The following is a 13,899-nucleotide window of genomic DNA, read 5'->3' on the forward strand; positions in this document are numbered from 1 at the left end:
CTTTATTCCAATGCTCAATATTTTTATATTTTGAGATAATGGTCCAGAGTGGAGGAGCTCGTTGAGGATGCACAATTTTTGTTGAGAAGATGCACAATTTGGTTCCTATTTCATTCCAATGTCCTGGGGGGTCAGTAGGAGCAATTAAAACCCTCCTCCTATCCCAAGGGCCTCACGGATTCCATGTACAGTGAGCTGGGGAGAAGCTGGAAGGAGCAGCAGAGCCGGGCAGCGCTTTCCCCGGTTCCAGTCTGCCAGAGGGACCTTTTGTCCTGCCCTTCTCCCCAGATAGGTGATGGGACTCAAGGAAAAGTTGCATCTGCCTGACCTGTCCACTATGATGTTCTACTTGTGCTGTTTTGGTTCTCATGCAGATGGAGGGAACGAGGAGCCACCAGACCGAAGACAGGCAAGTGTAGACTCCCGTCAGAGCCGAGCTGGGCAAGGTAAACCTGAGTGTTCTTCTGCCTCGGGGACTCGTCTCGTGTGTTCGCCTTCGGTGCCTCCCACGTGTTGTGTTTCTCGTAAAACTGTGTGATCCGAAGGGCTTTGTACCCGCTGTTGTTGCCCCCAAACGTGCTGGCATTCCCAAACCAGGCAGCCTTTGTGTGGTTGAAGGGGTTTACCTGAATTCCTCCTGGCTCAGCACGGGTGGACCTGCAGAGTCCAAATTCCAGAGCGCGGTGTGTCCGTATTCCAGCTGGGGAGTTACACGCGGGAGCTGGTGGTGCTGGAGTTCTTCAGCTCTTACCAGCCCAAACCAACGCTTAGTTTCCAAGTTGCCACTTACCTTCCCCTTGATGGCAAAGTGGGAACCCGGCAGGTTCTCCATAACCAGATCATCCCTCTCCAAACCCCGTGATGGGATGGAGAAGGACCTGTGTGTACCTGCCTGGGGACTGAACAACCCCGTGTTACATCTTCAGCTTTGGTTTCCTTCATCCTGCAGGAACAGGGCGAAAGGTCTGAGGAAGACAGTACTAAAAATAGGATTTATATTACTAAAATAACAATTGTACAAACTCTGTCGAGTATCCATCCCTCAGAGTAGGTTTGGTGGTTAACAGCACACAAAGCCGTGTAATGGGGATTTCTGTCCCTGACAGCACCAGCTCTTACATCTCTGCTGGCTTAGGTGTCCTTTGAAACAGCTTTACTTAGTTTTAAGCATTTTCTTATTTGTGAGGATTGTGCAAATGCTGGATTTTCACACGGCTTTGAGGCTGAGCAGCATTTTTGGGAAGCAGGGCTCTGGTAGGTGCTACGTGCATTGACTTATTTTCTCTTTGAGATTGCAGCAATAATTTTCCTTTCATTTAGGTTCAAGCCTGTTGTTGTCATGGTGTCCTAATGACTTATTATGGAAGCCTTTTCTCCAGAGCATTGTTCTTTTTTGGCAGTATTCCAGTAGCGCCCGGGCGAAATGAGTGAGTGAAGCTACGATCAGAACTGGGAGTTAAAAAACCCTGAAGCCCTGTGAGGTGTCAGCTGCTCTGCTCACATAGGATCTTTTAATTACTGGTTTTAAATTCGTTATTTTAAATTTCCTGCTTTTAAAATAGAGTGAAAATAAAATGAGGAAGGAGCCAGGGACTCTGTAGCTGTGCACACCCCGTGGCCACTTGCGTATGAAGAGCTGTGTTTCAGGGTGCAGAATGAACCCTGATATTGCTCTTCCCCAGATATTCTGAGCCCCCATAAAGTTGCTGTTGTGTTCCTGCTGGAAGCTGAGCCTTCCTCTGCCGTGGCTCCCAGGGATGTCCTTCCTGTGTCTGGCCCACGTAGTTTCTTGTTATGGGGCAGAGCAGCTGAGTTGCTGCTGGGAGCTGCCTCCAACACTCCTTGCACACACTCTGCTCTCTCAGGTTCCCTTTCAGCCTGGATATTCAGGATCTTCCCTGCCGTGGGAAAGGGGTGGGTTTGGGCAGAGGATGTGGGGGTTTGTTGCAAGTCCTTGTCCAAGAATCACCAACCTGTTCCTGTTCAGTGGGTCAAGGAACTGCAGGAACTAGCAAGGAGTGTCACCATAAGAGGGGAAAAAAGGGGAAAAGGTCAAAAAAGCTTCCAACTTCTTGGAGAAACAAGCTTCTGAGCTAAATGCTTCCCTTTGGATCAATGGGTGCAGTTGTAGGTGCAGACTTTCTGCAGTGTGGAAGGAGTCTCTTTGCTCCATAGAAATATTATCTTTAGCTTTGCCCTGCTCTGTCCCCATCACTTGCAATCTGTCTGCACGTGTTAACGGGTATTTTTCATGCTGGTGGGTTAAGGGGGTTTATTATCCTTGGGTGAAGCATCCAGCTGAAATGGGGCAGTTGTCTTCTTGCTCTTCCACCTTCCACATTGGCCACGTGATGCTCAAGTGTCTCAGTGTCTGCAAAGCTTCGTTGGCAGGACAAGAGGAAACAGCCTCAAGTTGTGCCAGGGGAGGTTTAGGATGAATATTAAGAACATTTTTCTCCTGGAAAGGGTTTTCCAGCCCTGGCACAGGCTCGCCAGGGAAGCAGTGGAGTCACCATCCCTGGAAGTGTTTGAAAAATGTGTGGATGTGGGACTTGACACAGTTTTGTGGTGAACATGGTGATGATGCTGGTTGATGGTTGGACTTGATGGTCTTAAAGGTCTTTTCCAGCCTGAACAGTTCTGTGATTATCTTGTAAAACTCCAAGAAATAGTTAATTAGTTCAAATATGCACTTCGCAGGAACATTCTATTTAAGTATATTCTGTAAGCAAACTGTCCAAGTTCCAGTTCAGGCATGAATGATCCCTAATTCCAGGGTTTGATAAACCCAATGTTCTTTCTTACCAAAACAAATTTCAGACTGTTTCAGTGACCTTGTGTGTGTGTTCATTTACTCTGCCAAGGGGTGAGAGAAATTTTGACATCTGTGAATGAAAGTGGTACCTCGTGGGAGTTTTGCGAGTTCGCTGTTTTGTTGTAAAGCATTTGAATTTTAAGAGGGGAAATGCTACTGAAAACTTTGCCAGTAATTCCTTTATTTCTGTATAAAATACTGCCCTGATTTTAGGCAGATCGATGAAAGACACTGGGAGCTTACACCATAATAACCAGTAAAACACACATGGACTTGGAGGTCTTTCCCAGACCTTAAGCTGCAGGAGATGCCCCTGGTTTATTGTTCCCTAAAATCTAACCTGAGGCAATTCAAACTATTTTTAAGAATCAAAATCAGTGGTGGCAAATTTTTTTTTTCATGCCTGGTGCCAACAAATGCATTTTGAAAACCCTCTGTAGGCTGGTTTTGTTGGCGCCGGTTCTGGCAGCAGTGGTGGTTTGTGTTCCCTGGAGCTCCCAGGGAGCCTGACCGGGCTGGCAGAGTCAGCAGCAGGTTCAGCTCTTGGTATCTGAGAGGGTTCAGAGAACAGAGAGGGAGAGCTGTGTTTGGAACTGTCAAAACCATTGTGTGTGTGAAGGGTGTTAGTGCTTGTTCGCATTTCCCATAAAGGATGGTACAAAACCGCCGAGAGATGTTCCTGAAAGCTGGCATCTGGAATGGATGGATCTCAGCCATCGGTGCTTCAACCTCCCAGAACCCTTCAGGAACCAGTCCAAGATTTTTGGCAGTTATTTCCATGTGGGTTTTTCCAACAGCATGTTGGATTGTTCACGTTGTCCTTTGGATATTGGGAATCCAGCGAGTCCATTGTCTCCTGTGGAGCACCACGTGTTTGAGGCCCTGCCCTTTTGTCTTCTCTCCACTTTTGTCTGTCTCCTCTTCCATCCAGCAGTTACATTTTCTCTTGTAAACACATTCTAGCTAGCACAGCTATCCAGTGGAAATCCAATAAGGAACATCTTTATGGAGGGAAAACATCAGCGAGCACTAAAAGCCAAAATCCATCTCGTAACGGTGTGGCAGAAACGTGGCCTTCTCACATTATTAGTGATGAAATATTCATGTTAACAGTTTCAGGTTGGTTTTGCAGATGAATTATGAGTAGTCTGGGTTAGGTTGTTCATCTTACTGATGAGAGGTGGAGATCCAGGTGTCCTTGACCCTGAGCTTTCCGTATCTGCAGCTAATGGGAGGAACCTTCTGGCTCCTGACTTTTGCTGATCTGGAGCACCTGCCCTTCATTTGTCATTAATATTGATTGCACCAATTAGCAATATGTGCTTTTATTGTTCTATCTCCACTTGTGTTCGTGTTATTTTGTGTCTTACATGTGGATCTTCAGTGATGTGACCCCCACACGGGCTCTGTGTGTCTCTGGGGAGAGTTGGAGCTGGTGCTTGTTATTGGAGACTTTTGTTCTTCCATTTTATTTGGGGGTTGGGAATTTTTGGGGGGGCTAAAGGTCCTCATATTGCAAATCAATTCAACTGGAAGAGTTTATTATTAGAAACCCACAATCTAAAACCCATCAGTTTGGTGACAATCGCTGTGTCAGAAACTGGTGACTCTCGGACTCTGACAGACAAATTAAGAACATTGAAAGAAATTCTTCATGGTTCTGCTGTTCATCTTGTAGAGAGGGGTGCTGAGATGCTGTTCCAAAGTATAATTTCTTTAAGGGAAGTGCCAACACTGTTCAAGAGGAACACAGGCGAGCTGCCGGCGAGGCGACTCTGCCGCGGGGCTCCCCCCGTGCCAGTGCATGTCTTGGAATGGCAAAGCAGGATCCTCTCCCTTGCTCCCTTTCTAACCTGTCCATTTTGGTTTTTCTCTCCCCTCCAGGCACCTCCACAGAGAACGACTGTGCTTTTGAACCCGACTACGCAATTCCTCCTCTCCCAGTGACCGAAGGTATGCAGCACATTCGGATTATGGAGGGCATGTCCCGCTCCCTTCCATCCTCCCCCTTACTCACACATCAGTCTATCAGTGTTCGGCTCCAACCTGTGAAGAAGTTAACTGGTAAGGACTTTAATAAACTTCACTGGGGCTTTTAAGGTCCATTGGTGCAAAAATCTGTAAGAAAAAGGCTTTGAAGGGCTTCTGTGTCCAAATCATTCCCTCGTTTGTTAAAGCAGCTGCTTTGGTCAAACCCAGGGATGGATTGGATTTCATGCTGACAGAGAAATCTTTCTATTCTGAAAAAAGATCTCTCTGGTTTACAAACGTTCTCTAGTTTTTTTGAGAAATTTCTAGGTGTGTTTTAGTTCAGCTTTGTGTTGTGGTTTTTGCACAGGGAAAGTGTTACAGTAATTTCAAAGAACTTGATGCTTAAATTTTGAATGCCAAGAGCACATCAGAGAAATTATAAACTTCTACAGCAAAGTGTTGTTGGTTTTTTTTGGTTTTTTTTGTAATTCATGCATATTTTTAAACTGTTTTGTTTATCTGATTTGCTGGGACTGTGGTTTGAACACCTAGAGATGGTGAAGTAGTTGGATTTTCAAAAGCACTTGGAGTGCAACATCCATATAAAAGCCTGAAAAAAAGTGTTTCTACTGGTAACAGTTTGAAAAACTTGTGTTTTGCCTAAAATCTGACCCCACTCTGTGCCCACCTTTAAGAAAAAGCAGCCAGTGTCCTGTGCTTGTACTGAGGGAAACCTCCAAAAAGCTTTTTTACTGTCTATAATTCTGTCCTACAAGGGACCTCTGATACACTTGGTGCCTTTTGTTTTCCCTGCTCGCTGTTGAAAGGAGAAATTGGGAACAAGAGGGAGAGATTGTGAGTTGTGACAGAGTCACAATTCCATGATTGGGCAGGGTTGCTCTTTGGAGCATCCCAGTAGTTCCTCAAAGGATCTGGAATTCCAGCAGTGGCTTTTGCAGGTGGTAATTCAAGGAGAGGGATGAGGATTCCTCCAAACCCCAGGGGTTGGGCAGCTCGCTGGAGCCTGTGCTCACCCTCCCAGGGGGTGGGATGGAGCTGCAGGGGTTCACCTGCTCAAACATTCCTCTGTCAGGGAGATTTGAGAATGATATGCTGGGAAATGTAGACCTGGAAAGGTTGGGGACAAACCAGGATGGTGTCCATAAAATGCTGAGAACTGTTATTGCCCAGAAGCAAGAGAAGAAAAGTGCAGGCTCCCACTTTTGTTCAGAGCTCCATTTTGGGGTCACACATGAAACTCCACTGGATATGGATTGGGAAGGTGACTCCCATCTGTCTTCTGCTTGCATACTTTCCCTTTTCCATCTGTTTGAAATCCCCTGTTCCAGCTGCACCCAGGCCTGTACCAGGCAAACCCCTGCTCATGCTCTGCACGTCCGTGTCTCGATGACTCCGGCAGAGCTCCCGATGCACTTGGAATTCAGGGTGTGTTTCCCTGCATTGCTGGAGTAGATTTTTAAAATTATTAGTTTAATTTGCTGTTGATATTGTAAAAGGAAGGAGTTTATTTTCCATCCTTCTGCAGTCATGATAGGAATTCGTTTGCTTTTATAGGGTGACGTGGAAAGGAGCGGGGAAAGCAGCACTTCTGCTCTTTGTTATTCAGAGTATTTATCACATTTCCTCAACTATTCCTTATGGTCTGTCTCTTATTTGCTACTAATCTGAGAGATTTAGAAAGCAGAAATATCCCTCAGCAGCAGAAAGAATCATAGAATATCCTGAGTTGGAAAGGACCCACAATGAATCACTGATCCAACCCCTGGCCCTGCACAGACACCCCAACAATCCCCCCCTGTCCCTTAGAGCATTGTCCAAACCCTCCTGGAGCTCTGGCAGCCTTGGGGCCGTGCCCACTGCCCTGGGGAGCCTGGGCAGTGTCAACCACCCTCTGAGGGAAGAACTTTTTTCTCAGATCCATCCCAGCCCTCCCCTGACACAACTTCATGCCGTTGGACAGAGTGGCTAAGAAATGATATTTATCAACAGATAAAAAGTTGGGGGTTTATTTTTTGCTAGGGGACATTGACTGCCAGTTTATATAAAGACCCTCCTCAGTTCTATTCATTAGTAAACCATCATGATCGAAAACATAAAGAAAATTTGGAGTTATTATTAGATTTGTGAAGACAACTTCACAGCTCGAGGTATTCTTCTGATGTGTTTCTCTCCAGTTTCACCCAATAACCCTCCCTGATTTTACAGCAGCCTGGTAAATGCTATCACAGCACACTCCAAACCTGGCAGGATTGATAAGCAACTTGATTCAAAAATCTTCATGTGACTGGGGGAGCTTTCAGATAAAAATAAGGCACCAGGAGCTGAACAGTGAACGCACAGAGAGGTTCCACCCAGGCTCACTGGCTGTGAGGATCCTTGTGGGTCCCTTCCAGCTCCGGATATTCCGTGTTTCTGTGATTCTCTGGTGGTTTCCTCCTCTCCTGTGTCTCGTTCTGCTGCCCAGTGGTTAATCCTACACAATGAGAGCAGTGATTTCTGTCGGAGAAGGGATGAGAGTGATTCTGGGAGACTGAAGTTACAAAGAGAGGCTTTTGTCTGCCTGACAGTTGCCACATGGATTTTTCAAAGGGACCTTCAGAGCATGGAAAATTGTTGAGAAATTATCCAATTGTAGGGGCTTTTCATGCTGTTTGTTCCTTCCAGACTTTTGTGTGGCACTACCCCATTCCTGTCATAATTCCATATCTGCAGAGGGGCTGGGGAGAGGATGGGACTGTTTGCTGCATAAAAATCTTCATTGTCTCATACATTTATTTTTTTCCTAAAGCTTTAATTCCTGAGACCATTTACCAGATACTTGCAACAGCCTGACAGTATCTGAACGGGATAGAGAGAAGCCAGACAGAGACTCTTCTTCAGGAACTATAATGACAGGACAAGCGGGAATGAGTTAAAACTGGAAAAGGGGAAATTTATGTTAGATATAAGGAAGTAATTGTTCCCTGTGAGGGAGGGGAGACCCTTGCACAGGTTGCCCAGAGAAGCTATGGCTGCCCCTGGATCCCTGGAAGTGTCCAAGGCCAGGCTGGATGGGACTTGGGCTGGTGGAAGGTGTCCCTGCCCACAGCAGGGAGTGGGACTTGATGATCTTTACGGTCCCTTCCAACCCAAACCATTCCATGATTCTATGATAATATAAACTTTTAAAGTTCCTAACCTGGCTGATTGGTAACAGTGTCAGCTTTCCATCCACCGAGAAGTTGAAGCAGTTAAAATGTCTGGTTTTGGTAAAAAGCCACAGGAACACGTTCCACGGGGGGTTGGGTTTCTGTCCAGAGGAGCTGAGGTCACTCACATCTTGGTATCTGGGTTTGCTGGGTATGGAGGCTTGGCTGGATTCAGAGGGTGATAAATATTCCATGTGGGTGCAATTTCCACTCTGCTGAATAGTCTGGTGATTAAGAAAACTCAGGTCATTGTGGCTCTGAGGGGTGAAGTAATAGTCAGCATAAGTAATCAGCTCTCCCCTCCTGCCTGTGTCACCTCTTGTTTAGCACTGGCTGAGAACATATTTAAAATCAGCACATTTAACCTCAATTTATGTTGTTCAATATAATTTTTTTTTTACAACAGCGGCTTTATTAGCAAGTGTAATGTGAAAAACACATAATAAAAAGAAAGCAAAACCCCCACTCTCCCAGCCCAGGATAAGTAAGTGAAGACACCATTTTGTTTGGTGTCTGGGAGAAAATTAGCTCTTAAAAGTCACCGTGTTTGTTGCACAGAGAGCAACTGCTTTTGAAACAATGGGGTTAAATGTGCTCCCATACATGAAAAGTGTGTTATTTCTTCCTCAAAGCCAATGGCTGCATTGAAAATAATGCTGTGTACCTGCCTGGAGGACAGGATTGCTTTCCAGGAAGGGTGCTTAGGGATGAATATCTCTAAGTGCTTTCATGAATCGGTGCCAAAAATACTCCTATTAGGTTAATAAATGAGATATTGGGCTGAAAAAACTCAGCTCCTCACGGTTTCTCCTGTTCCTGTGGAACCCAGCACGTGCAGAGGGTTCACACAAAGCCCTGTGCCGCACCCCACTCCTCCTCCTCCTCCTCAGGAAGGAGTGTTCATTTACATATTGCACATTTATATGCACAGGGATAATTTTATTCATCCCTGTACTTGGCTCTTGCTATTTTTTTCCTGTTGAATGACAGACTGCAAGCGTTAGGATTCTCTTAGAAAGAGCACGTGTGTGTGCTCAGAGGGAGGAGGGGGGAATATTAGCAGGAAATTTAGGAAAGAAATGGTGTTTTTCTAACAAAAATCTGGCCTAGATGCTTCGGGTTGGATTCTCATCCCTCCTGTATCCACTGGGAATTCGCTCCTTCTGTGTCTTCAAAGACATGGGCCCGGGGAACTGGTTTCATGGCAAACCCTCTGCTTTGAGAACGTTCTTCCCTTGTGCTTTGGGAATGTGGGAACTTTTCCCTGAGAGTAAACTTCACAGAAGTGTGAAGGACTATTCCTAGGTGTGTTCAGGCAGTTAAGAGCAGCCTCTTTGCTGAAGAAAATGTGTATTCTTTCAATGGATCCTTCAGATCAGGGCAGAGCAGGATGGAGACTTGCTCTGCCCAGTGACACCAGTAAGGACCCACCGTTGTGGTTCTCAACAGCCCCCAGGTCCCCACAGACAACATCCCCTGGGCCACCATCACCCCTGTCATGTGGAGTGCTGGGATCTTGTCACCTCCCCACCCCTCTTGGGATACCCTTGCATCTCTTGGGAATAGCCATGAGGATTGTCACACCTCCCTTCTCTGTACCTTCAGCAAATGGTTCGATATTCTCGATGCTGGTTGTAATTGTGGGATTAAAAAGCTGAGCTCTGTCTGCTTGAAAACTTTTAATTGTTTCTTGTTTAGTGCTGACAGGCCTGGATTAATGATTGCAGCCCCTGGGACCACTTGTTCTCTCTCTCTCCGAAGTGATGCACCAGCTCAGCTGGGTGGGAGCGTGAGGGATGCTGAGGCCCAGCTCGGGGGGTGGGAGTGCTGGGGGGAAACCAGCTGGGCTGGCACATGTGGGAAGTGGTGGAGTCACCACTCCTGGAAGCGTTCAGAAGACGTGTGGATGTGGCACTTGAGGACGTGGTTTAGTGTTAGAACGTGATGGTGGTGCTGCATTGCACTGATGGTTGGATTTGATGATCTTAAAGGATTTTTCCAACCTTAATGATGATTCTGTGATGTGAGGGCGTGGGGAGGCCCTGGCACAGGTTGCCCAGAGAAGCTGTGGCTACCCCTGGATCCCTGGAAGTGTCCAAGGCCAGGTTGGATAGGGCTTGGAGCAACCTGGGCTAGTGGAAGGTGTCCCTGCCCGTGGCAGGGGGTGGAACTGGATGATTTAAGGTTCCTTCCAACCCAAACCATTCTGAGTGTCTGTGTTTTTTCAAATAAAACAGAGTCATCAAAGGGAAGGATTTCTAAATGTTAAGATTCCAGTTGCTGAGCACAGACTCCAGACCTGCAGTGTTGTGTTGGTGTTTGATCCTCTCCCTCCCTGTGCATTGTCTCTTTGAGCACGTGTGTCAAGTGAAAAGCTGCTGATGATTGTGGAAAATAGTGTGGTTTTCCTGCTCCGTGCTGTACATGGAATACAAACCCTGGCCTTGCCCACAGCTTGCTGTGGCAGCTGTGTGTGAGTTGGCTTTCCCTGCTCTGCTGTACCTGGAGATGCTTCGTGGGCACCACCAGCCTTCCTTGCCCAGCAGCGCTTGGGTTACGGATTAATTTGGGGATGTTTTCCTGTCCCTGGGAGCAGTGGCAGCATCAGTGTTGGTGGCAGTGCCACTCAGGCTCTCAGCCACCTGATGGTGCTGCAGTTTGGCTCATCTCAGCCTCGCTCTGTGTGGACAGAGCTGCTCACCTGTGTGGGGCTGGGAGGGCTGGGTGGTACCCTCGTTACCACAGACGTTCATTGGGGTCGTTATTATCATCTCTCCATTTCCCTTAATTAATAAATTCAGTTATTTCAATTCCAGCTATTTGAACGTGCTGCAAAATCGTGTTGTTTGGTTGTGTTTTGGCACAGCTCTCCCAGTGCAGACGTGTCTGGGCTGGACACGACCGTGTGTCGGGAGATTTGTGCCCATTCCTTCATTGTGAACAATGAAACCTGTGCCCACCAAGAAGGGGCTGCTGCAGCTTTAAAGCATCCGAGGGCTTAGAACCTTTTAGTATAAATTGCTCCCAGAATCCATGTCACAACTCCTTATATGGTGCTGCTTTTTTTCCCTTAGTTGCCATGCCAACAGCAGCACTGCACCATTCATCAGCTCCGGTCCTGGGCTGCATCGCCAGCCCCCCGGCTTACTCCGAAATGTTCGGGAGAGCATCCCTGAACCACTCACTCCTGCCTCCCGCTCCTTTATTTCCCTGGTCCTTCAGCACTTCGCTCTAGGAAAAGAGCAAATTAAGCTGCGCCACAGAAAGGAACTGTAGAAATCCTTCGTTTTCCCCCCCTCGAGGGAGGCGTAAAGGCTGCGTTTGCTGCAGCGTTCCGGAAGGAATTAAAGCAGCTCGGGGGACTTGGCGAAGAGGGGAAGGCTCCGTGTCCACGAGCTTCTCCAAAATCCTCCCGGAGCCGCTCCGTGGGCCCCCGAAGATGCAGAGGTGATGCTCAGAGGTGATGCTGAGGTGATGCTGAGGTGATGCTGAGGTGATGCTGAGGTGATGCTGAGGTGATGCTGAGGTGATGCTCGGAGGGGCGGCGGGCGCCGCAGGGAGCCGGCGGTCGGTCGGTCGCGCTTTCGGGAGCGGAGCTTTGACATCAGCGGCGGGAGGTGTCACCTGTAACATCATCCTGACGTGGGGAGCGGCGGGATGGAGCCGGCGCTAGGGAGAGGGGGGCACCAGAGGAGGATCCGGGCTGGAGTGCTGCTCTCCAGGCGCTGGGATCCCTGAATTCCCAGCCTGGCCGACCCCGCTGCCGGGCTGCACACGCAGGGGATGGGGAGAGCAGACAAAGCCCTGTGAGTATTTGGCCAATTTGTGGTGCCTGGACTTTGACTGGGATTGTGTTTGGCGTTCCTTGGCCTCCTCTAACTGCAGGAAATCAATGTGTGCAGTAAGGGATTCTGGGGCTCCTGCTTGGCAAGGAAGCCATTACTAGGAGGGATTTGGTGTCAGGAAGGGTGATGCTGCTGCTGCTTATTTGTCTTGTAGTTGTTGTTGCAATAGTTTTACATAATCCGAGTTTGTCACCTCCTCGCTCGCATGTGCAGAATTTCTCCCACAAAACAAAACGAATGTGCAATGAAAAAATTCCATTTCTCAGCATTTGCTGGGATAGATCTGCTGGGGAGAGAGTTGAAAATGCTACAGATACCAAGTGGTTTGTTTTTAAAATGTTAGAACAATAGGATAGAGATAAGGTTTTCCTTCTCCGTTCCAAAATGACCACAGATTAGATTGGAATGGATTGTAAACCCCCCATGTGCTGAGAGAGGGAGATATTTGCTTTTCACAAAGAGTGAGGGTTTTGATTCAGTGCTGCTAGAAACACAAATAAATAAACAATCGTTATCAAGGTGTGATTTGAGGAAAAGCTGTTGAAGTGCCTGGTGCTCATGTTGCAGCTCATTTTTGTGCTTAAAATTGTTGGTGGCAGGACAGCTTTTGCTCTTTTTAAGGTATTTTTATACCGTAGTGTTTGCAGCAGGCTTGTGTTCCTTTTTATTGAATTCTCTGTCATACTGTGGGCAAGACACTGATGTTAAATTCCTGGTTCTGTGTGGGAGTGGAGGTTGGGTGGGAGGCCCACTCTGCACCTCGGGATGCACAGCAGATCCAAGGCACCCAGTTACCTGGGAAGTGCCCCCACATTCAGGAGGGGTTTCAAGGTGCATAGTGTGTGGGTTTTTTTCAGGGCATAATTCATTTTCCCTTGAATTTTCCCTGAAGCCATGCAAAGCAAGGCTGGCTAGAGGTTTCACAAGTAGAAAACTTGCATTTTGTCAGAATTATTGGTTTAAAAAATGACCTCACACACACACACACAGAGAAGCAACACTTCATTTTGCTTTGGGCATGTGGATTTTCAGTCCTGTCTTGAACTCTTCACATGACAAACCCCAATGTCTCAGGAAGAATTTTTTCATGGAAAGGGCTGTCAGGCACTGGAAGGGGCTGCCCAGGGAGGTTTGGAGTCCCCATCGCTGGAGGTGTCCAAGGAAGGACTGGACGTGGCACTCAGTGCTCTGGGCTGGGAGACAAGGTGGGGATGGGGCACAGGGATGATCCTGGAGGTCTTTTCCAACCACAGTGTTTCTGGGATTTTGCCTCCAGCAGTGAACCTGCTGGAGAAGGAGGATCCTCGTTCAGCTACAGTAACGTGCACTGAATATTTTTTTCCTGGTGTGCCAGTTCTTAACTATCCATTTTTGGGATTCTTGCTCCATTATTTTTGGACTTGTGATTTGTTTTGACAGGCACACACTTAAATGGAAACCAACTGGGCTTGCAGAGATGAAACAGGTGGATGAACGTGCCCCTGTGTACCCACAGATGCACATTTATCTTTATTAAACCAACAGAACTCTTCGTGTGAAATGGGGAAATTTCCCACTGAAGTTTTTTTGGAGCTCCAAAACTGTCTCTGAAATTTATGCAGATAAATAATATATCTGTTTGTAACTTTTGGAATTCAAAGAAATCCTGCACTTGAGGGGTTTTTATTTGCTGGAAATCTGTCAAACACGTGATGTTTTTGCATTGATTTCTGCGTAGTTTGGATGTAACTTTTATTTTTTTGAATGAAAGCAAGGAAAAAACTGGCAGATCATATTTACTGGCTTTCAAAAGTCCAGTTCTAGCACGGATTTGCCCCAATGCTGTTTATGTGACAAACCCTGTTCTGTCTTGTTTTGACACCTTTCCATATTGACAGAGTAGGAATTGCAAGCGAGAGATGCAGAAAATCCCACATTTTCCCTCGGTGTTGGTGAGGTTGTTGCCTGCCCACCAGCCCTGCAGAACCTTTAGAATTTGCTCTTCCCACGGATTGTATTTATTTGCATGGAGGCTGTTGGACTGCTCAGCCTTGCAGAGGATGTGGTAAACATGTCATCA

General features: G+C 47.1%; 1 protein-coding gene across 7 annotated transcripts in view; it reads left to right on the top strand.

The window, feature by feature from the left end:
- Nucleotides 1-13,899, top strand: part of TANC2 (tetratricopeptide repeat, ankyrin repeat and coiled-coil containing 2) — a 228,425-nt gene that overhangs the window by 81,093 nt on the left and 133,433 nt on the right. For 3 of the 7 annotated variants that reach the window (XM_027664736.1, XM_027664737.1, XM_027664743.1), the window contains 2 exons: nt 375-446; nt 4,700-4,879. In XM_027664736.1, the coding sequence (XP_027520537.1) occupies nt 375-446; nt 4,700-4,879 (252 nt within the window). Of the gene's footprint in view, nt 1-374; nt 447-4,699; nt 4,880-11,230; nt 11,443-13,899 lie in introns of those variants that run through there. The other 4 variants (XM_027664739.1, XM_027664738.1, XM_027664741.1 and 1 more) reach the window with 4 other exon arrangements.

The sequence above is a fragment of the Corapipo altera genome, unplaced genomic scaffold (assembly GCF_003945725.1).
Source record: "Corapipo altera isolate COAL_440 unplaced genomic scaffold, ASM394572v1 142, whole genome shotgun sequence".
NCBI lineage: Eukaryota > Metazoa > Chordata > Aves > Passeriformes > Pipridae > Corapipo > Corapipo altera.